The sequence below is a fragment of the Nycticebus coucang genome, chromosome 19, assembly GCF_027406575.1.
Source record: "Nycticebus coucang isolate mNycCou1 chromosome 19, mNycCou1.pri, whole genome shotgun sequence".
Lineage (NCBI taxonomy): Eukaryota > Metazoa > Chordata > Mammalia > Primates > Lorisidae > Nycticebus > Nycticebus coucang.
In genome coordinates this window covers 18,960,433-18,984,016 of record NC_069798.1, presented here as the reverse complement: position 1 = coordinate 18,984,016, position 23,584 = coordinate 18,960,433, and the positions used below count along the sequence as shown (strand labels likewise).

Here is a 23,584-nt window from a genome sequence, read left to right as displayed (position 1 = left end):
GAGGTTAGCTGGGGAGGCATTGATGGGGCTGCATCTCAAAGGAACCTGGAAAGGATAACCCAAGGCGAGGAGTCTTTTTTTGTTGCTGTTGTTTAGCAGGCCTGGGCCAGGCTCGAACCCACTAGCCCTGGAGTATGTGGCAGGCACCCTAACCACTGAGCTACGGGCACCCGCCCCCAGGGGAGGAGTCTTGTTCAACTCTCATTCTGCAGAGTCAGAGGCAGAGATGTGTGGATGGGGCCAGACCACTGTAAACTCCCAAAGGCTTGGTAGTAGACTGAGGGAGCTCATCCCTGATGGTCCCTTTACGCAGAGGAAAAACAGAGAATGGTGCAGCTGTTGAGGAAGCTAGAGAAGGAGGTCCAGTGGACAGTGGTCCCCTGACTCTGGTTTCTTCTACCCCAAACTGCCTGCATCATTTGCTGCAAATCAGTTTTCTAACCATTCCCTCCCTACAACCATAAACTTGTACAACTGGGCAACTCGTAATTTCCTTTTATGTAAATGGCCTCTAGCTAGTAATTTGTTGCTGTACTTCATTCCCAAAATACTTCTGTTGGTAGCCGTGGCTGTTTAAAAGAATAATTTTTTACAGTGTTAAAAGGGAGATAATGGAATAAAATAATTACCTTCATATTACTTTTACTAATTGTTAGAGATAAAGTAATAAGAGATACAAATAAAAATAAATATTTTCAGCAAATATAGACTCTACCTTTGGGTATTTTCCTAGTTCATCTTTCTCCATTGGGAAGGTAGGACTAAAGATTTACAAACACAACTATAATATTTATTAAGAATCTGTATTTTGTGATTGAAACTCCAAATTCAATTTCATTCAACAAGTTATTAAGTATCTATTCAGTTCCAGGCATTGCCTCCATGAGTAGGGGTAGAAGGGAGTTGTACAAAGTACAAGAAGCCCTTGGCTGTAGAAATGTATAAAACTGCATTATTCCAAGTAATTTCAGTCTCCAGTAGTCTGCATTTTTTCCACAGGCATGGAGGTGGATATATGATCTCCAGATAGGGGTGTTTTCCCATCACAGCTGACCTTCAGGTTTGCTGAAAGCATTTCTGCTGCTCCTGCGGCCTCACCTTTGTTTAATGAGAGCCATTTCCTAACGCCAACCTTGGGTTAACGGGCTGAGATGGGAGAAAATCAAATGTATCTCTGCATTTTACACCAGATTGCCTTTCTGCCTCGTGGCTTTAATCACTCAATCCTACTCACATCTGCCATAATAACAATTATGGGTTTTCTCCTGCCTTTTCACACAGGAGGGTATGTCAGAAAATAGAGCAACATCTCCCCAAGAAAGGAAGGGCAAATTTTCTTAATCTCTTTCTGGAATTGTGGGTAATAATTTTCCTCTGCAGACCCCCAAGGAGTACGTCAGCTGGCTCCTACACCCTCCATTCCCACAGGTTTGTGGCTCTGTTCTGATATATGAGGTTTTCTTCTAGCCTTTCTTTTCTGAGATAAGTTTTAATTATGTAGACAGATTGTAAAAGTCTCTTTCTTCTTGTAAACAACTATTTCTTTGTTAGTAGTAGATTTTGTTTAACTGGTTTCCTTTTATCTGAATCTTTTTATGTACCCAGGAATTATGTCTGTTTGTTGTTTAACTGCAGCAGGAAAAGCCAAGAATGCTGGCTTCTTTTTGTAGCTTCCCTGGAGGGGTGCAATCTTGAAACACCTCAAATTGCCAACCTCCCTTAGGACCTGTTCTTTGTAACATATGTTCAGAAGCCCATAATATTTCAGTTTTGATTCAATGTAAGAGCAAAGTATCACCCATCAAATAAGCATTAGGGTAGTAGTCACCGTTCTTCTACTTATTTGAAAACTTTTTAACCAGAGTCAAGAAAATGCTTGAATTCTTCAAAAACACTAGTGAAAATGTCAACAGTTGCCCCTTCCTTAGGGGACCCAGAGAAGTAGATTTGAGGTGTCTCGGGTATGCTGACAACCATAGTTCGATTGCTTTTCAGCTAATAGTTAAAAGATAAAGAAAAATGTATATTTATGATATGTCTCTTTTTCTCATTCTGCATAAAAACTTTTAACTGCTTTTTTTTTTTTTTTCTATTCAGGCGCTCACCCTAATTGTTTTAATATATTTGATTCCAATTCTGACCCATTGTATTACCTTTCCAACCCATTCAGATGAAAATCAGTTTTGCCAAGAATAGCTAAATATTATCCTTTGACTGGTCTAGCAGTTTCCCACAGAAATTTTTAACTGGTACCCTACCAAAGACCTATTAGACAGGCTAAGTCAATAGTCTTCCTCAAAGACTCTCTCCAAAGATTTTCAGACATATTTGTAATAAAGGAGATGATTTTAGACATAGCCATGTACATGATATCTTCATACTGAGGCAACATTTAGTCAGCTCACCTGGGATGGGGGTGTGTGGTCTATGGCCAAGAAACAGAGCCCAGGTCTCTGGCCCACGTTAAATACAAAGCCATGACCTTGGCCCTGTTATTTAGCTGCTAACTAGGTGAGCTCACCAGGTAGGCTGCTGCATACTGGTTTACCAGTTCACTGGGGGCAGAGATTCCTAACATGGGTTTCAGTGAAGCTATGTGAACACATTGGCATCTCGTGCAAGACTTTGTGTGTGTTTATGTTTTTCTGTGGAGAGGGTTCACATTTTCATTGGATTCTCAAAAGTGGATGTAATTTAAAAAAATAAAAGGTTAAGATTATATTAAATAAGACTGTTCTAAAAGAAAGTCATGCCAGTATTTTTTTAAAAATAATCTTTTATTACTGAGGTTGATTTCTGTAATCTGAGGTAATTTCAGTAACTCCATGTTACTGTGGGAGGGCTCCTTATCACTGACCTTTTAATATTTATCTTTTTATGCCTTTGAAAGTTTTAAAAGGTACCCTGTAAATTGGAGAAATTAGCTACTTTTATATGAGAGGAAAGTAATAAATTAAAACCTCCATTTTTGAGCATTATATATTTTTAAGACATGAAGTGATTTTTTTTTTTCCCCCACAATCTATAAACATGTTTTTCGAAACCCATTCTTTAGCAATTTAGGTAACCCAAACCTTATTTTACTCTTGACTTTGTAGGAGAGCTTAAGTCTGGCCAAACTTCACCTAATTAAATGTTAGGGTATTATTTATTAACTGTAGGATAATACATTCCTTAGATAAGATAAAAGCCTGCAATAGAAAATCACCGTTCTAGGAACATCTCCTACAGACTTTTCTGTCTTCAAGGCATTAATGTGCCTGTAAGCATTTAGTGTTGTTAATATTCTGCGCATTTATACCGTACTTGGGGATAAATGTCATCAGACGTGGACAACATGTATGTGTGTGTGTTTTTAATTCGAGGTTATTTTATGGAATGGGCCCTTGGAGAACAAGCAAGGATTGAAGCTTTATCGGAAAACAGATCATGTGGACGTCAGATTCAGGAATGAGGAGAAATGCAGCCATCTGAAACGGTCATGAACCCCAAACAGGTCTTCCTCTCTGTGCTGATATTTGGAGTAGCAGGGCTCCTCCTCTTCATGTATTTGCAAGTCTGGATTGAAGAACAACATACAGGTAACACATGGACTTCTTTTCCTATTTTAATGATAACAGCAATGGCTGTTTCCAATTAAATAAGGTATGATGTGTATAGATATATAGGAAGTCACGATATTTTTAACAGTAGCAAAAAATGAGCCACATTCTAAAATTACAAGTCTCGTAAAGGAAAGAAAGACTATACAACTCTGGTGGTATTTACTTGGTGGCTTTATACTTGGAATTTCTCTTATCTCAGTGGAAGCTGCAAAGCCTTATTACCCTCCAGGAAGGATTGCTTGTAGAGAATTTGTCTATAAAAGTATAGCATTTATCCTACTTCTGGTCTTCCCATGAGGCAAAAAGACAGAAGCTTAAAAGGAGCTGAATACACAGAAATTGCCCTTTTTAAATTCCATCTGAATTTTTGTGTTGTTATCCATAATTGGCGTAGAAGTGTTTTAATACCTTTCTATAAAGGAGAGGTTGGCAAGTCTTTTTCTGTAAAGGACTAAAGTGTAAATAGGCTTTGCAGACCATACCATCTCCACCACAACTATTCAACTCTACAAATGTTATAACAAAAAATGTATCACAGTCATAAGTTACTTGCAAACAAATGGACCATCTGTGTTCTAGTAAAACTATTTATAAAACTCTGGTGATGGGCTGAATTGGATCTACAGGCAATAGTTTACCCGTCCCTACTATGCTCATCTTGTGCTTTGCAAATCAATTTCTGCATATTGAAAGCACTCAATTATTGTTAAACAGGATTATATTTATGATGAGAATAGTATTATCAAAGAAAATGTCTTAGAATATCACAGAAATTTTAAACATGCAGCTTTTGTTGAATTCTGTTACTTTCATTAGTATAGTAGAAATAAACTATGGCTTATGACTATTAAGGAAAATAAAGTAAAAAGAGAAGAATAATTTTTTAATCACCTTTAATTGTGGCCTGTTTTAAAATTATTTTAGATATAAGATATTTAATAATCTTCTCTGAAAGATAATTCAAAATTGAGTCACAATTATGATACTTTTTAAAGATTTTTCTATTTTTAAATCCTTTTTTTGTTTATGCTCATATACACTTTGGATTTATTTAATTTATATTGTAAGCTTTGTGAGAAGAGTTTGCATATAATTATTTTCTAGAGAATGTGTAACATATTGTCAAGACATACCCTTAGTTCCATTCCAATTTTCAAAAATTATAATACTATGCTAACTTTTCTATTTTACTTGAACAGTTTATCATAATAACTTATATTTGATGAAACCATTTGTGATAAAATAGACGGGCTAATTCTTCCAAAAATATAACCCCTAATATAAGTCCTGTAACATAGTAAGCTTGGGGGTTTGTTGAATGAATAAATGAATGAATCAATGAATAAGTTGAAAACTCACTGTGGACTATAGACTGGAATGCAGCATAGGAAGAAAAACCAAAAAGATCTCGTTATAAGGAGGTTTTCTGGAATCATTATCCTGTAACAAATTTCATTAAAAGAGTATCACAGCAAGATTCCAGTATGCAAAGGAAAATGTATTCATCTATATAGACTTCTGTCACATATCAGAGAAATGTGGTTTAGTCTGTCAGTAAGAAACTGTGTGTTTCTGAAGAAATAGTCACATTACATAATGATATTCTACATATAAAATGCAGTTTTCAAAATGCATTCACAATCATTAGTAACTACCATTTATTGAGAACTTAATAAGGCCCAAGGGTTCACATGCATTTTCTCTAATCATCACAGCATCCTCCTAGGTGGATGATATTCTGAATTTACAGATGAGGAAGCTAGGCTCTAGAGAGTTTGGAGCATATCAGAGGACTCGCACGCATAGGCCTTAGTGCAGAGGGAATGCATAGATCTGAGCCCAGGCTGTGCTGCTAGAGGTTCATGCCTCTGGCCTAAGTTTTGCCTCTGTAAGGGGGAAAGGTGAGTGTTATTTTCCCTCTCCAGTAGAGAAGAAGCAAGGGAGACTCAGAAAGTTAAAATGAGGTACAAAGCGAAGAGTTTGTGAAATAAGGCCCACACCCAGGTTTCCTTATTCCCCTTGGTCCCTAAAAAGATCTTCTAGCCAGACAGTAGATAAAATAGGTGTGTGTGTATAATAAATGCAGTAGTATCAGTATAGATGTTTTTAAATCACTAAAATTGGTAAATTAAGCAACACACAAGCTCGTAGATGTGTGATCTATTTTACAAGTTGAAATCATTCTTTTTTTTTTTTTTTTTTTTTTTTTGAGACAGAATCTGTTGCCCTGGGTAGAGTGGCATGGCATCATCATAGCTCACAGCAACTTCAAACTTTGGGCTCAAGTGATCCTCTTGCCTCAACCTCCCGAGTAGCTGGGATTACAGGCACCTTCCACATGTCCAGCTATTTTGTAGAGACAGGGGTGTCGCTCTTGCTTAGGCTGGTCTCAAACTCCTGAGCTTTAGCAATCCATCTCCCTTGGCCTCCCAGAGTGCTAGGATTACAGATGTGAGCCACTACTCCCAGCCTACAAGTTGGAATCTTAATTTGTGTTCATTATTTTTCCAAGTTAGAAAATTGTTTTCCTTGGTTAAGATTGGTAGAATACTTACCATTTATTCTTTCACATTTTATTTATAATTCGCTAGTGCTTTTCCAGATTTTTGATTTGTTTTAAATGAATTGTCTTCACGAAATACTTATGCTGAGCATAAACATTAACATCAGGATTTCTTGACATAATGATCTCACTGAAGAACACTTCCATCTGGAGTTCTGCTTTATACACGTACTAGCCTAGTGTCATAGGTTGTAACTCTGTTCTTTTCTAGGTAGGCAAGTACCTAACTATTTCATATGTGTTTCAGATAACATCGGGAAAATTTGGCATTTTTAAAGGCAATCTCATTTTAAATCAAAAGCATATCTGAATTTGTGCTTTGATCTTAAGTTAAAAAGTGGGAAAATGTGTCTTTTGGACATGTTAGAACTGTCATTCAAAGAACTTTATAAAAATGAGCTGGTTGGATTCCTGAGATTTTCTATAATTAATGCAAGTTTTTAAAATCCGAATGGTTTTGATCTCATATATATTTCTTTTAAATGTGAGAATTCATAGGCTCTCTTCATATCTTTTATTTGAGGCTTTTAAAATCTAAGATATGGACTATTTTTTTAAGCTTCCCTGATTTTCTTGATTTTCTTCTATTAAAGTGCCTTAGATTTATAAAGAATCTTAAGTAGGCTCTGAAATTCTAGCAAGGGGTTATAAAGAGATTTGGTGGGAGGTGAATGTGACAGAGAAATTAAAATCTATCCAGTTATGCAGCAGAGTTCCAGAATACTACCAGTTTTTCAATACCATCATTAATTAATTTATCCACTCCTTTGTGTTAACGTTCAATATGTTGATTGTTATGAATTTTATTTTATAAGTTATTTTCTGAGTTGTTAAGAGTACGAGCTTCCCATTCACAAAGATCTCAAAGACTTCAGATTTCCTACTTGTTAGCTTTGTAGCCATAGGCAAATTTCTTAACCTCTCTAAACCTCAGTTTCCTTATCTATAAAGTGAAGATAATAATATTTTCCACACAGAGTTGCAGTGGAGATTAAAGGGCACAGCGCTTGCAAAAGCACTCTGTGTAGTGCCTGGAGAACAGTCGTGCAAGGTAAACATGAGCTGTTATCACCATCTGGGAGACGATGGGGAGCGTCTGAAGATTTGCTTTTTCCGAGTTCTCGCAGTGACAACTCAGCCACAGTTCAGGAAGACTGAATTGTGCCCAAGCTTTAGCCTTGATTTACTAAGTTGAGAGAGAGAGTGGGAGAGGAGGCCTAGCTTCAGCTCTGGTTAAGAGTTGGGGGAAGCTAATGGCACAAAGCCATGCTGGTTCTCAGCATAGTTGCTGGAAGAATGACAGGACGGAGTGCAGAGAGGGAGGGCCCCGTCCAGGAGCATCTCCTGTCCATACAAGCTTCCTCCAAGTCAGAGTAATCATTCACCCAACTGTGTTTCTTAAAGACTGAACAACGGCAGGTGCCAGGCACGGTGGTGAATACAGGCAAATGATCATGAGCCAGGTACAGTCCTTTTCCTCAAGGAGACTGTGGTCTCATGGACTGTGAAGGAGGAAATGGTTCTGAGTCAAGGCCAAGGCTTGGGGAAAAAGGACAGTCCATTGTGACAGAACGGAGACAGGCCCTCCATTATGGGACAGAATAATGAGTGAAGGCCGGGAGAAAGAGCCCAGTCATTTGGCAGGGATAGAATTGCTGACCAGATAGAAGCTAGACGGAGTGGAGGGGTCACTGAGGTGGGGGGCAGAGGACCAGGCCAGAACAGAGCAGAGACCCCTGCAAGAGATGCAAAAACGATCACGCCAGTTAGGATAAGTCACAGCTAAGGTTTGTTTTTTTCCCAGCTAATGTTTAAATTTGCAATTTGGTCCTCTTTCTCTAGGTAGACTCTTGCTGCCAAATAGAACAAGTACCAAAGGGTGTGTGGTGTGTGACTGTATTGTATGTGCCATCCATAGAGTTAAGACCCTCCCGTAAGTTCAGAATATCAGCTCTGGATAAAAGTTTGAAGATCCTTTTGTACATCACCTGTTTTTAAAACATACCAATCCAACCACATCACTCCCCTGTTTAAAACTTTTCAATGGTTATCTCATTTCCTTTAACAAAACTTCACCCAAGGCTACAAACCTGTGTGTGCTGTAGCCACTGCCGCCTCCAGGGTCGGTCCCACATCAGCCCCTGCGTCTCCCAGTACCACTCGTCTGCCAGAGGAAGCCCTTCTCTGGCTCTGTGCCTCTGTAGTTCCAGAAGCCTGGGATTCTCTTCAGTCAGCTCCCAAGTGTCAGATGTCACCTTTGATTACCCTCCTAGGTGTTTCTCTCTCCGCTTTCTCTCTCTTTTTCTCTCCATCTTCCTTATTCCCTTCAAAGAAATCATCACAGTCAGCAATTGCCTTGTTTAGTTACTTGTTGGCTTATGACATGTCTGCATCCCTCCCTGAAGCTCTCTGTGGACAGAGACCTTGTCTGACTGACTTAGGTCTTCTGTCACATGGGACCGGGTATATGGTAGGTGGATAAAAAATGTTTTGCTTTACTCTCCAATATCCTGGTCACATGCCCACACAGACTGTGGATCCACTCCTCCCCAAGGCGTCCACACAACTGGACAGCAGCATCCTTAGAAAGTGTCATATAATCAGCAAGAACTTGCCTCTTAGCTTCTGCTTACTAGCCCGGGTTGTATCCCTGACGCTTCGTGAGGCTCATTCTTCTTCCAAAGCTTAGCTTCAACTTTTGTCACTCTCACGGAACCCATAATACTTTCCCCATATTTATTTTAAAACATGATGTGTACTCTTCTTGTAAATAACTTGTGTTAAAAATACATAGAACTAATAAAATTCCCTACAAAATAGTGAAGAATTACATGCACTGATTTTTAAATACACAAAGCAGTAAAAAATCAATACAGGTCTTATTTTGCTGAGATTTCCTGGAATTGAGTTCGTTTTCACCTATTCCAAACTGAAATTGTTCTTTGCCTGTGTCGTACATTATAAGAACCTGTCTGAGCAACTTCTGACACATTTCAATTCAGGACCAATAATTATTTTTAGCTATTTATTGGTAATATTTTTATGTGTTTACTTAAACTTAGAAACTTTTTTTTATACTAATGACAGTGTTGTTTATTTATTTTACTCCGTTGCCCTTGGTAGAGTGCCATGGCATCACAGCTTACAGCAATCTCAAACTCTTGGGTTCAAGTGATCCTCTCGCCTCAGTCTCCTCAGTAGCTGGGACAACAGGTGCCTGTCACCACGCCCAGCTAGTTTTTTAGAGACTGGGTCTTGCTCTTGCTCAGGCTGGCCTTGAACTCCTGAGCTCAAGTGATCCACCTGTCCCAGCCTCACAGAGTGCTAGAATTACAGGTATGGGGTACCGTGGCAACAGGCCTGACAGTTTTATTTTTTGAGGGAGTTCTGGGTCCCAGGCAATGCTCCAAACATATCACACTCACCATCTTATTTAATCCTGCAAGTCTGAGGTAGGTATAGTTAGTATTCTCATTTTTTAACACAAGAAAAATTAAGGTCAAGCAAATAGTAACAAGCTAGAATTCTAACCCAGCAGCCTCATTCCAGGACTCCAGCTAAGCAGCTCTGCAGTAAGCAGAGGTGGGGAGGATTGCTGGGTCAGGCTGAGATAACGCATGAGAGGAACACGCAGCATTCTCCTGCAGGTGGGCAGTCATTCCAGATGTTAGGTAACGCTCCGTGCTCCCAGACCACACCCCAGGGCCTGGGCTGCCTGGCCGTGCTGCAGTGGTGTCACACGTGTCCTAGCTGTGCAACTTTTCTGGCGTGCCTGTGACACCTGATCCCAATCTCTTATTTCTACAAGTATCCTTGGAATAAGCTCTCTCCATTTCCTTGGATAAACTGTGGGGCCTCTTATTTGGCCTCTCCAAAGCCTAACCCTGGACTAAACTGGAAGCTCTTATCCAGCAGAGGTTCTCAAACATTAACATACATCAGAATCACCAGGAGGTTGTGTTAAGCAGATTGCTAGCCCCACCCCCAACGGTACTGATCCATTAGGTCTGGGATGGGGCCTAAGAATTCCCATTTCCAACAATATCCCTGGCAACACTGATGCTGCAGATCCAGGGATCACATTTTGAGGAGCTCTGATGATCCCACATGTGGAAAGGGGCAAAAGCGGCAGCCTTGCCTGGGAACTTGGTAGAAATGCAAACTCTCAATGCCTTTGGGCCTGCTGAAGAGTCTGCCTTTTAGCAAGAACAGCATGGTGCCTCCTGTGCATGGAGAAGTTAGAGAAGCTGAGTTAGAGCAGCAGTTCCCAGCCAGCTGCTCACCAGAAGACCAGAAGCTTTTGAGCACCCTGGTGCAGAGTGTGCACCCAGAGGCTCTGATTTTGGTGCTCGGTGCCTGCCTGGGAGATGCTAATTTGGCAGGCTGGAATGCTTCTAATCTCCCCAGATGATTCTAATGTGTCACCGAGGTTATGTACTGCAGACCCAAAGGTGCTGACTTGTGTTGATTTACTGATGTCTCCTCTTGCCCCGCATTCATCTACATGCAAGGCGTGTACTTCTAGGAGAAAAAAAAGTGGTCACTGTAATATGAAACCGACACAAGAAGAAAAAGATTGTAAGTAACATATGTCTGAGAATTCCATTTTGGCCAAGACAGGCTTCAACTCATAAAGAATTACAGAATAAAATGGGACCAACAACGTGAAGTGATTTCTGAACTGCAGCACCTATCAGCAGAGCCAGCAGAGGAGTCAGACAGAAATGTACACTTTTCCCACGCAAGTGCATATTCTGAGTGTGAAGCAATTGCTACTACCTCATCTCTCTCTAAAGCACCTTTTTCTCCAGTGTTTTTATTTTTAACATTTTTTTCAATTGACAAGAATTGTATTAGAGGCCACACGTGGTGGCTCACACCTCTAATCCTAGTAATCCAGGTGCCGAGGCAGTGGATTGCTTGAGTTCAGGAGTTCAAGATCAGCCTGAGCAAGCACATCTCTAAAAAATAGCTGGGCATGGTGGTGGGCACCTGTAGTCCCAGCTACTTGGGAGGTTAAGGGTGGAGGATCACTTGAGTCCACGAGTTTGAGGTTAGTGTGAGTTATGATGACACCAGGGCACTCTACCCAGGGTAATAGAGTGAGATTCTTGTCTGAAAAAAAATTTTTTTTTAAATTCTATTCATGATGTACAACTGTGGTCCCCAACTCCCAAGCTATGGACCAGTACAGGTCCATGGCCTGTTGGGAAGTGGGCTGCACAGCAGGTAGTGAGCCGTGGGTGAGCCAGTGAAGCTTCATCTGTATTTACAGCTGCTCCCCATCACTCACGTCACCACCCGGCCTCCCTCTCCTGTCAGATAAATGATGGCCTTAGATTCTCACAGGAGCAAGATCCCTGCTGTATTCTGCGCTTTTGAGGGATCTAGGCTGTGCATTCCTTACGAGAATCTAATGCTTGATGAGGTGAGGTGGAAATGTAATGTGCTTGAATCATCCCCAAACCATCCCGCCACCCCTGGTTTGTGGGAAAATTGTCTTCCATGAAACCAGTGTCTGGTGCCTAAAAGGTTGGGACTACTGTATACATCACACACTTTTTTAGTATGCTTTGTGGAATGGCCAAGGAGACCCACTTAGCATATGCATTACTTCACACAGTTATCCTTTCTTATGGGGTGAACACTTGAAGTCTACTCTCAAAGACTTTGAGTCTATACTTAAAGTCTAATTTGCAGTTTGCAAGTATACACTGGAGTCATCCCAGGGTATAATAGATGTCTTGATTTTATTCCTCCAAACTGAAGTTTTGTGTCCTCAGACCAACATCTCCTGAGAACACAAACTTTTCTGACTTTTGTACCTTTAGTAGACATTTTGTCTGATTTCTACCATTTTCCCTCTGATTTACACCAAATAAGTACTCATCATCTCAATTTAGTTGAGGATTCAAAATTAGCACCTCTAGTCAATTACTTAGCTATGAATTATCATTGCTAGCCCTGAAAAAAATTATAGACCTATACTTCCACCTTTTTGAAACTCATTGTCACCAATCCAGATTCTGTGGGACTCTGGTACTTTGCCTGAAAAATACGTTGTTTTTGGTCAGTGAAGTGACCTTGCTATGGACGAACCTTCTGTTCAAATCATACATGCCACTGTCAATGGCAAGGTAGCCAAAGCAGACGGCAACTTTTGTTTTCTTTTTAAAAGCACCGTGAACATCAGAGGTCCTGGTTGTATTTTACCCTCTGATTTTTGTGTGACGGTGAAAAGTAGTAGCTGCAAGCTTCCATTTTCCTTCCAAATGACGCCACTTTATTGCTTTTCTCAAGCAGTTGATTCTGGTGGTTACAAGCACACTGGCCTTGGTGCTTCTGCTATTTCTAGGAGACTTCATCTTGCTTTTATTCAAACTAAGTATACTTTCTCTTTCGACACCAAAGCTTATTTTAGGGCATATAATGATTTGCTTCTAGACCAGATTGATGGAGTTCTTCTCTCTGTAGCCTCTGTCATGAGGGAGTGTATTCTTTTCCTTCAAAAACCAGGCTGTTCATCTGATTGTGATGTTACTGTACTGAAATTATATTTTCTTTCAGGATATCTTTGTATATCAAAACTAGGACAAAGCCATCTTTAACATGGAGGGACTTTATTTTTGCGGTCAATCATATACTCAGAGAAATAAAATGGCTTTTCTTTAAAAAGTCACTTGTTTGAATTACTTTCTCTGATTTCAAGGTGCGTGGCAAATATTTTGTTTTAATCCAATGAACACAGGCTCGCTCCACACACCTCTGGACAGCGCCCCACCCATCCTTCTTTTACTTGATGGTTCGTATGTCAGGGCCTTTGTGTCTGCTGGAGCTCGTCTCCTTGGCTGTTTCAATTACTGGCTTTTTCTAATCTTTCAGGGGACAGCTTCAATGTCTACCTTCCCCAGCATCCTCTGCAAAGCAGATATCCCCTGACCTCTCCTCCCACTGCACCTGTTTTATTGTTTCTTCACATTTACTTCATGCACTGATCTCACCCTGTAATAATTCTTTTTGTTTACTTACATACCGTCTACCCCTCCCCATAAAATTAAGCTTCCTGAGGGCAGGGAACTTGTGTGTTGGTCCTGAGTGTACCTGCAGCTGCCCCCACTTCCAGGTTGAGATTTAGGTCCTTACTTTGCCTTGTACCACCAGCACCCCAAATTCAGTGTTTATTCTTATGTACTCAGCCACCTACAACTCCATTTTCCCTATGGACCTGTTTTAACTCTCTAGCCCAGCTAAGTCTCCTGTGTCCCTTTTCCCCTACTCTAGATGTGAAGGAATTCTGGGGGTCAGGCTGCTTAAAGTCTTCTGAAATTGAATATTGTTCAGCAATCAGGCTTTGCAATAGGGTTGATTCCTTCCCATCGACATAGATTTTTAACACCTAGTAATAAACTGGATGCATTTATTACATGTTGTTCTCTCATACGTTTTGAGCACTCATAAATGATGATTTGCTTTAGCCCAGGACCTGCCCTTTATCAGGACACTGCCCCCAGGCTCTCGTTTGTTACGCCGTCTGCTCCTCTGCCACACCGTCTACAAAGTTAGGCCAGGAAATGCTGTATTATAATGCAACCCTTCATTTGGTCCACTGGCAGACACTTGGTCAATGCAGGATCCATTACTTATAGTGTAGTGCATGTCATGTGACACCAGACCCATTGTCGGTAGTCTAGGCTGTGCCACGTGGTAGTGAACTCATCTTCCTGGGTTGTGGGAGGCTGACCTAAGTAAGCTTGGCCAATGACTCCCTTTCCTGAGATGTTTGCTTTTGAGACCTGGAACACAGACCTGCATGCCTGGACCATGTGATGGAAAGCTCAGAAAATTACATGACTGATTTCCACCGTGTGGACCAGCGCAGCACAGGACCATAGAGAGAGAGGAAAAGCAGACAGGAAGAGGGGAGCAAAGCTACAGAGAGAGCCCCAGAAAATGTGGCATCCACTTCTTCCCAGGCTCAAGACTCTTCCTGCCGTTTCTTAATTTTCTTTCCTACTCTCAGTGAGCACCACCTTTCTCAGAGAAGAGTGGTTGCATTTCAGAGGGGCCTCAGGATGAACCTTATCAGCTCTTTTCATCTCTTGGAGGGTGTAATGATAGATGACCTAGACCAATCCTTCTTCACTGTTTTTAATTCATTTTACAGCGCAGAACAGAGGTGCTGCCTGGCTCACTGCTGTGCCCCAGCACCTCACACATAGTTGATGTTCAGTTAATCTGGGCTGGATGAGTGGATCCTCAGCTTAACAAAGTTAAGGAAGGCAAGTGAGGCTAGTATTCAGCTCTGAAATGTTCAGAAGTTAAAGTGCACGGGCTGGGCTGGACATATTCTGATCTGTCTTTCTTGGAGGCAGAACTCTGTCACCTGGAGAAGCTTATTTTTCCTTTTATTCTACTCTACGGTATTTTAACAAAGGCTGGATCATCATTTAGCAGACTTGTCGTAAGGAAAAACCACAATCTGAATGAGGAATTATACAGATGACCTTTTTAAGGTCTCTTATAATGTTAAATTCCATATGGCTGTCCTTTTGTGTCTAAAGAAGAAATTAACAAATACAAAAGTCTCAGAAGCTATTTGGGACATAGTATTTTGTAGTGGGATGTCCTGAGCTCTAGCTGCTAACTGTGAGCCTGTCTTGTGTCTTTGAATACAGGAATTAATGTCTCCAGATTCTGGTTTCTTTCCCCCTCCCAAGCCCATTCCTTCTTTCTTGCCATCCTGAGTAACTACCATCCTAAATTTGATGTTTATCGCTGCATTCCTCATGTCTCGGTAATTTTTAACACATGCACACGAATATATTTTTTATTCATATTTACGGCCTTGTATCAAATGTGTCTGCTTGTATAGACTGTACTTTTGCACCTGGCTTTTTCATCCAGCAGTCCATTTTTGAGGTTTGTGTTGATACGTGCACCTCTACTCAGTCACTGAACTACTAGGTAAGATTTCATCGTGTGATAATATGATAGGCTGCAACGTACATGTTCATTCTCTGATGGACGCACACTGAAGTTCTTTCTCATTTTTTTACTATAACACATCATTCTGCTAAGAATATTGCTGCATAATCTCTTTGTTGACATGTTTTAGAGTTTCCATAAGGGGCTGAATTGCATATTCTCTAAGATCCAGTCAGTTTTAAAATTCTGTCATTCCATACTATGTTTTTCTCTCTGCTCACATGAATCCAAATTCGGACTTCTTAAAGCACTAGCAACGTTCAATGGTCGTTCTAGTAAAACACAGAGAAATATTTGTTTTGAGTACAGATTTCCATTGTGTTGTGCATTGATTACATTAGAATTTCCATTCAGAATTACAGCCCCAAAATACAAATATTAGGCACAGCATCTACTCTGACAGTGTTTCCTACTTTATTGGTGTGCCGACAGAGTAGTTAACAGGTCATTGAAAATGGAGTAAAATAATTACCAGGTCATTAGTGTGGACTTGTAAGTATGAGTTTCAAGACCTCGCTCACTAAATAATTCATGGCACTAGCCAAGTTAAGTACTGTTGGTGAGTATTGATTCAGTCTGTAATACCCTCTAGTCTAAACTATCTCATTTTCCTAATAAAAATAACTGCTTTCAAATGTTGAAGCACCATTTAATCCCAGATTTTTCCTTTTATAGAGAAGCAACTAAAAGGGTTAAATTTGCATAGCCACCAGATAACAAAACGGGATTCCTGATAACTCTTTTTCTACACAATGCTCTTTTCCTTCCCTGCCTCCCTTTCCCCTTGAGATATAAGGGGCTCCAGAAACGTGGGCATTATTGGTTCATTTCCCTGAGTAGCATGAACAGAGTTCTTCCAAACCCTGGGTAAGAAGTCTAGTAACAGGGTCGGCGCCTGTAGCTCAGCAGCTAGGGTGCCAGCAACATACGCCGGAGCTGGCGGGTTCAAATCCAGCCTGGGCATGCCAAACAACAATGACAACTACAACCAAAAAAGCCGGGCGTTGTGGTGGATGCCTGTGGTCCCAGCTGCTTGGGAGGCTGAGGCAAGAGAATCACTTAAGCCCAAGAGTTTGAGGTTGCTGTGAGCTGTGATGCCACACACTCTACTGAGGGCAACATAATGAGACTCTGTCTCAAAAAAAAAAAAAAATGTCTGGTAACCAGATGCATCACCAGGAAACAGGAACATGGTTTCTGTTCTGCAGCTGAAAATCTGCGCAGAGAACGTACTGTTGTCAGAGTGACAGACTCTTGGAGCCCAAAAGAGAACATTTGAAGCTTGGGAGTGAAGGGACTTCCTGAGCAGAAATGGGCAAACTTCAGTCTTTTTACTGTGGTTTTGCAGTATTCTATATCTAATTTCCTTAATTTGTAACTTTAGTGATAGTTAGCGAATCATCATTTAACAGCAGTAAATTCCAACGGTACAAAGTTCACAATGTTCTGTCCCTGGTCTGTCATTTTTTGGCTGCATGTAGAAGGGGGTAGGACAATGTCATTATAAAGATCTAACATTGTTTTGTGCTGAAGTGGCCATATCCTCAAGGGATGAGACCATCTCACACAACAATGAAGGAGCTATAGACGGGGAATGAGATCTTTTCTAATTAGCCAAGTACTGCTGTACTGGCATGTGTGTGAAAGGGGTCCTTCACCTGAGGCCTTGTAAGGCAAGCCCGCTGTGCCCTGTTTGTAAGACGGGGCGGAAGAAGCTGTAACAATGGAAAACTCTTAGCTATTTATGTTCAGTACAGTTGTAAAAGCTGGTAATGGGGCTCCCTAACTTTCCTGAGGATACTTTTCTAGCTACTTTCTGGTTTGTGTTTGGTACCTACATCCTTGACAATTACTCTTTTTTGATCCATTCTGGATTTTTAAAAAAATAAATATGAAAAGCAAAAAAAAAAAAAAAAATGCTACTTGGGAGGCTGAGGCAAGAGAATCACTTAAGCCCAAGAGTTTGAGGTTGCTGTGAGCTGTGATGCCACAGCACTCTACCCAGGGTGACAGCTTGAGACTGTCTCAAAAAAAAAAAAAGAAAAGAAAAAAGAAAACAAAATGAAGTTCAAAGGTACAGAAATGATGTGGTTGCAAACTCCCTCTGTGGTTTTCTTTTCAAACATACCTTTTAAGAATAAACCAAGCAATTAAGATGTTTGGTGGGAAGCTGCACGATATCTAATTCATCACAGATTAAAGAAGCATAGAACTTGAAAAGGAACCATGAATCATTTTTAAATAAAAGAAGAACCTAAGTTTTCATTAACTGCTCTGTTATTTTTCCCTAGTCTCAGAATACTGAAAACTTATTACGTATGTGGTTGACAGTATGTTTCTTTGTGTGCGCTAACCTAAAAGACAGAATTAATCACTTGTCCCTTCCATACTATTTTCAACCTTTTAGCTGTATCTCTTATTAGCCTAGTCGGGCATCCTCAAACTTTTTAAAGAGGGGGCCAATTCACTGTCCCTCAGACAGTTGGAGGGCTGGACTATAGTTTAAAAAAAAAAACTATGACCAAATTCCTATGCACACGGCACATATCTTATTTTGAAGTAAAAAAACAAAACGGGAACAAACACCATCACACCGCCTCATGTGGCCTGTGGGCCGCAGTTTGAGGACCCCTGCCTAGGTCATAAATATTTGCTTTCTGCCCAACTGCTCCCCTCCTGACAGCCCCCTGTGAGCCAGAGTCCATTCCTAGAATGTAGGAGACCCCAAAAAAGAGTTTAGGGGAAAGAAATGGTAGGAAGATTCCAGAAAGAGAGAGCAGTTGGCAGTTTATCCAGGATTGAGGTAAGCTTTGCTGCCCAGATATTTTATTTTGCCTGTTCCCAAGAATTAAATAACTTCAGGGTTACTAATTACACTAAACAGTCACATAAGAATTAATATATTACCCAGAAATCATTTAGTTAATGATTATCCTATTCACAGAGCAATATCTATCTTTCCAGTATTTAAATAGCTATGTACACTGGCCAATCTCCCCCACTTTCCTAGGTTTGGGGTGTTAAGGAAAAAATTTAGTCTTCCTGGGTTCACTTAAAGAATTTGGGATATTCTTCTGGGAGTGTTTTCCTCAGGTCCTGAGCCTCATAAACAGTTGCATAAAATATTATATTTCATGGCATCATCTGTTGAGATGAGGTAGAGTGTCTATTTTGATGTCTGGTGACTGTAGACTGTGACAGGAAACACAAGACAGATTGGCACCAGGATGAACTGGTGGGTCTTGAGGTTGCCTGGCCAGCCTGCGTTCCCCCCTGAGCCTTTTCTCTCCTGTTTTCCAGAGACCATTTCTGACATGTTACTTTCTCCTTGGTGCTTCCAGCACACCCGCTCCCCAGGTCTCTCTGCAGATGGCTTCTTCTGCGTCACAGGAAGGCGATGGCTAGCCCCAAAGAAAACCCTCAGTGCTGCCTGCTACCAACACACAGACTCGCCTCCTCCTACCCCACCCCTTGGTCTTCTCTCAGCTGCTTCCTCCTCCTCTTCCTCCCCTTGCCCTCCTCGTCCTACTCACATCTTTCCTCCAAGGGCTCCTTCCTCCCCAGCAGTCTTCCCACCCTGTCTGGACTCTCTTCTCCTGTGTCTTCAGCTCCTTCTCTAACTGCTTCCTGGTATCTATATTTATTATAGGAACACAATTCAGTCTCCCTTATCTAAAAATAAAGCTCCACTTAAATATCCAATTCTGTCAACCTCATGTTCCCTGTTGCCCCATCTACCTCTCCCCTCCTCTTTACCTTCTTAAAAGAATTTCGTGTCATCACCATCTCCCCTTCGTGACTCTCCCTCCCTGGGGGACTGCAGTCTTTTCTGTCAGCCGCTGCACCTGTTCTCCCCCAGCAACCTCCCCTCCGTTACACCCAGTGATTCCAGCCCAGGCCTCACCTTCCTGGGCTGCCCGCACCGTTAGACACCTCCCTTGATGTCTGTTTGCTCGCTGCTCTTTGGCTGCGTTCTCAGTTTCCTCTTCAGACTTTTGGGTCTCCTTTGCTCCTAAAGGATGATGTTCCCTGAATTCTACCTTCGGCCCTTCTTTTGGGCTCACTCAACTTGGGTTTCCTGGGTCATCCCACTCAAGAAACACGATGCCTTGCCAGTCTCCGTATGGACCTCCTATTTCCTGGGCATGTGTGCTTGGGTGCTCCAGGACTGGTCCGACTCAGTCAGTACAGAGCTATACTCCACTCTTCTCCAAAGTTGGTTCTAGAATATCTTGTTTTGCTGTTAATCAGTTGTCCACCTAAAGACTTTGTTGCCATCTGTGATGCCTTCATATTTCTCTTCCTTCTCCTCTGCTCTTAAGGAAATATTACCCAGATGAACCTTTGTAGCTACTCCCAAGGTGTCCACTCCTACCCACCTCATGCCGCTGTCTCAGTCCATGTTGCCATGATCTATTTCTGAGATTGCTGCAGGAGCCCCCAAAGTGACCTCCTCCTGGAGAGCTTCCCCTGCTCCATCCCATGGGCCTCACAGAGCTGGGTAGGCTATGTCCCTTAGATGCTTCATCATCCTCCTGCATGAGGCTCTTTGTAGCCTCCTAGGGGCTCTCAGGTCAGACTCAAACTCCACGTTTTGGCTGTCAAGGCCCTTCATGACATGGCCTGCACCTAACTCTTCAGGCTCGTTTCAGGCCACATTGCTCACTGAGCCTCCAGCTGTACCACACCTCTGTCAGTTTCTCAATTGACCATCAGATCTCTTAACCCTAGGCCTCTGCAGGTGACTCTTGAATATCTCCTGTTCCTTAGGTGTTGCCCCTCCTCTCTGTACCTTGCACTTCCCTACTGAACCACTTTTTTTAAATACCAGGCTCCACACCCTCAACTCATTAGGTGGTGAGATTTTTGTTAGTGACACAAGGGTGACATTTTATTATGGCATCTCGTGTGCCTAACACGTGCTTTCATTGGCCATGATAAGTAGGGCTTTGTTAATTAAATTTGAAAATATTGGGCAGCGCCTGTGGCTCAAAGGAGTAGGGCACCAGCCCCATATGCCTGAGGTGGTGGGTTCAAACCCAGCCCCAGCCATAAACTGAAAAAATAATAATAATAATAAATAAAAATTTTTTGAAAATATCAAGTTAAAATCTTGGGGAAAATACAATAAATACAAGTGTATGCCTTCTATTTTAGCTAGAGGTACATGTATCAGCCTTCAAACTCCTGTAACCATGAAAATGATGTTTTATCAGAACATTATGAGAATGCGCCATTTGATTTCATGGAGAGAAAAGTGCATGATTATACTCTATCAGGGTGGTATACTTTTGCAAAACTTTATCTTGCAGAGTTTTAGTGATAATGTAATTATGATAAGGTAGCAAAATTGTAGTTTAATATAATTTTGTTTTTTCTATAATAAAAAATTCACTTTTACACTAGTTATTAATTTTCCACTCTGTTGCTCAGACCCCTGACTTCTGCTTTTTTTCTAAGTGTTATCCTTCTAAAGTGCCTTTTTTTCCCAGAAAATTGAAACTCACTTGGGTTGACCATCTGTGTGATTCACAGTGCAAAACTGTTGTCTAAAGTATTTGAGATTTTTTTTAAAAGCTAAAAAGAATGTGGGGGGGGGCAGAGTTAACTAGTGGCGTTGAACACCATCTTCTCAGAAAGACTCTTATTTATTTGGACCTATCTCAGAGAAAGAACAGAATAATCCTCCACAGAGACGATTTTCTTCTTTTCAAATGACATTTAACAATTCTGTGGGTGGCTGCTGGCTATGTATTTAGTAAAGAATGTTGATGAAGAGAGAATTTTTCTCATTAGTTTTTAAAAAAATGAGAAGGCCAGAAATTGACACCAAAATTGGTTCAGATTTTTTTTTTCAGAGAGAGAGCAACACAGAAGGAAAATGCCCAACTTCCTATGTTGTGGCTGTGCCCTGAGTTGAATACTTACAGGAAATTCCTAAATGCAATACTAATAAAAATATCACAATGATAAATGTGGAATTCCGGAATATTTATCAGGTATCATACGGGCAAAGTCACCATTAATACTTGTTTGCAAGTGAAAAACAATAGACAAATACTTACATAGTTCATGGTCTTATGAACAGCTTTCAAATTACTTTTATAGCCAGTTTATTGTGAAACATTAGTTTATATAAATTAGGCTCACACGACTTTACATTTCTTATAATATGAAATATACTTAAAAACAAGAATGATTTCATCACGAGATGGTGTCCTTGGTTTCTACATGACCCATTGCAGATTAATTAGCTAAGAGGGACACACTTAGTAGCACCAAGAAAAATCCTCAATTTGAAAACTCTGTTCAGATGTATAAAGCCCAAGAATATCTAAAAACAGGAGAAATAAGGGTAGCAGTCAGCTTTCAGACACTCAGTAAACCAATGAAGGTTTTACTAAGCTTTCTTTTAAGTTTACTCAAGAGAGAGACACATCCATAAGGTGATTAGGCTGCTTATTATCACACTGCCAGAAATAAACTGTAAACAATGAAATTGCCTCAGAATTTTGGATTCAGAATTTTATGATTGATATAAAGGGTCAGTGCCTGCATTTTAGATATATCCCAGAAGCAATTCAATAATCAACAGAAATCAGAAGTCCATTCACCAAACCACTGGCAGAAAATTAGGTAGAGACTCCCTGTTTACTTTGGATTAAAGGTCTGTCCGATAACCTAAGGCTAAGGGAAAGGATAGGACTGCAAGCTGAAATCCCATATCCGAAAAGCAGGAGGCTGCGGTGTTGGAAGAGGTGCGAAGAATTATGAGCAATCCCGAATTGATGGGAAAAGAGTGATGTACGTACATGGAAAACTAGTCATACTGGGAAAATGTAATGGTTTTAATTCTATATCTCATTTTCCTGAAGTGTTTTGCATCAACTAGGTTGAGCTAGTAATGCTAGGTAGGCATTTGCAAAACCAGATCAAGTTCAAGTTTTACTGTGGCCCTACCCACTGAAATTTTCAACATGGCAGTCCTTTTCAATTCACAGCAACAGGTAGGCAGATTTTTTACCTCTGTATCTCTTAAATTTAAATTTTCTGCTGTTTACAATTGGCAAGAGTCAGATTATCCTTGATTTCTGCCAAGATGCCAAGTTAACTTGGCTGATGTTGGATTCCAGAAGGCAAAGAGCCTTCTTCCCTGAAGCAATTTTTGATTAAGGAGAAAATGAGATCTCAGGTGTATTTTTAGCATCTGGAATTCTTAAATATTCATTTATTCAGTTTTGACTTAGGGGACCCTTTGGGTTGTTACATTCGTGTGTGTGTACGGCTGAGCGGCACCACTCTGCGGATTATCATATTAGCTTCAAAGGATGGTGTTGCCTTTCCTTCCTATCAGCTCCTTTGTGAGGCTCATATAACTTCATAAGGGCATATGTCTGTCTGCATTTGTATTCTCCCAATATTCATGAGAGTGATTGGTGGCCAAGGACTGCAGAGATGAGAAAGAGTTCCTGAGAAGAAGGGATTTCTGAAAATGTGACAAGGTAGCGTTTCATCTGCCTGGCCCCGTCCGAAATGTACAGAGCCCAGGTTTTCTGTGGTGTCGATGATTCTGCAAAGAGGAGCTTGTCGCCAGACTCAGGCTGTCTTCTCAGATCCTGGCAGACCACATTCTTGATGTCAGTACATAAACATGGTCTCTTCTGTTGCCACAATATTTATGCCTGCTTTGGAGCAAGCTGCTCACCAGCGATTCTGGGAACTAATAAGGTGTCCTGGGAAATGAGTAAATCTTCCCTTGTTTTTGACATGTCCCCCCACTGCCTATTAGCCTGCCCCCAAATTCTCCCCTCTTTTTATTCTGCTCCTGTGGAATTTAACTAAATCCACAGCTTCTATTTTTATGGTATTAGAAACTCTTTTTTTCTACAGATGCAAATTTCTATAAAAAAAAAAAAGAAATCTGTATAATTCCATAATTCCCTAAGACTCACCAGGGTGTTACTGAATGAACGCCATGGCCTTTTAGCAGAGTGACAGTTCACTGGGAGGAGGAACTGATCAGACTTTCAGAGGAATTCTGGGCACTGGCTCTGAGTTGAGACTAATTTTAAGAGACTCAAAACTTCACTGTGAGAGTAGGAGCTTATGGAGGCCGGTGATCAATGGCGTTTTAGCTCAGCTTTATCTCATGGTGGTCCAGGGGGTTCCAGCACTCATGTATGGTTATTTCCCCAGTTCCAGAAGGTACAATTGGAGTAGACAGACTCAGTGCTGACAGAATCCCCACATGGGGAATTACGAGGCGTTCATCTAATATAAGAATTTTGCCTGACCTGTATGCTATTTCCTGATAGATGTATATATATTTTAGAAAGGAAATTCAATCATTGATTAGCGTCCAGAAACTCCCACTAAGAAGCTACCTTCCCTGAGCCAAGCCCTGCAGCCCACCTACGTGGAAGGAAGGAAG

General features: G+C 41.0%; 1 protein-coding gene across 1 annotated transcript in view; it reads left to right on the top strand.

Moving 5' to 3' along the window:
- The window catches only part of CHST9 (carbohydrate sulfotransferase 9), a 294,548-nt gene that overhangs the window by 50,491 nt on the left and 220,473 nt on the right, over positions 1 to 23,584 (top strand). The window contains exon 2 of the mRNA XM_053571741.1: positions 3,366 to 3,581. Coding sequence (XP_053427716.1) covers positions 3,461 to 3,581 — 121 coding nt within the window. The 5' untranslated portion in view covers positions 3,366 to 3,460. The remainder of the gene's footprint in view (positions 1 to 3,365; positions 3,582 to 23,584) is intronic.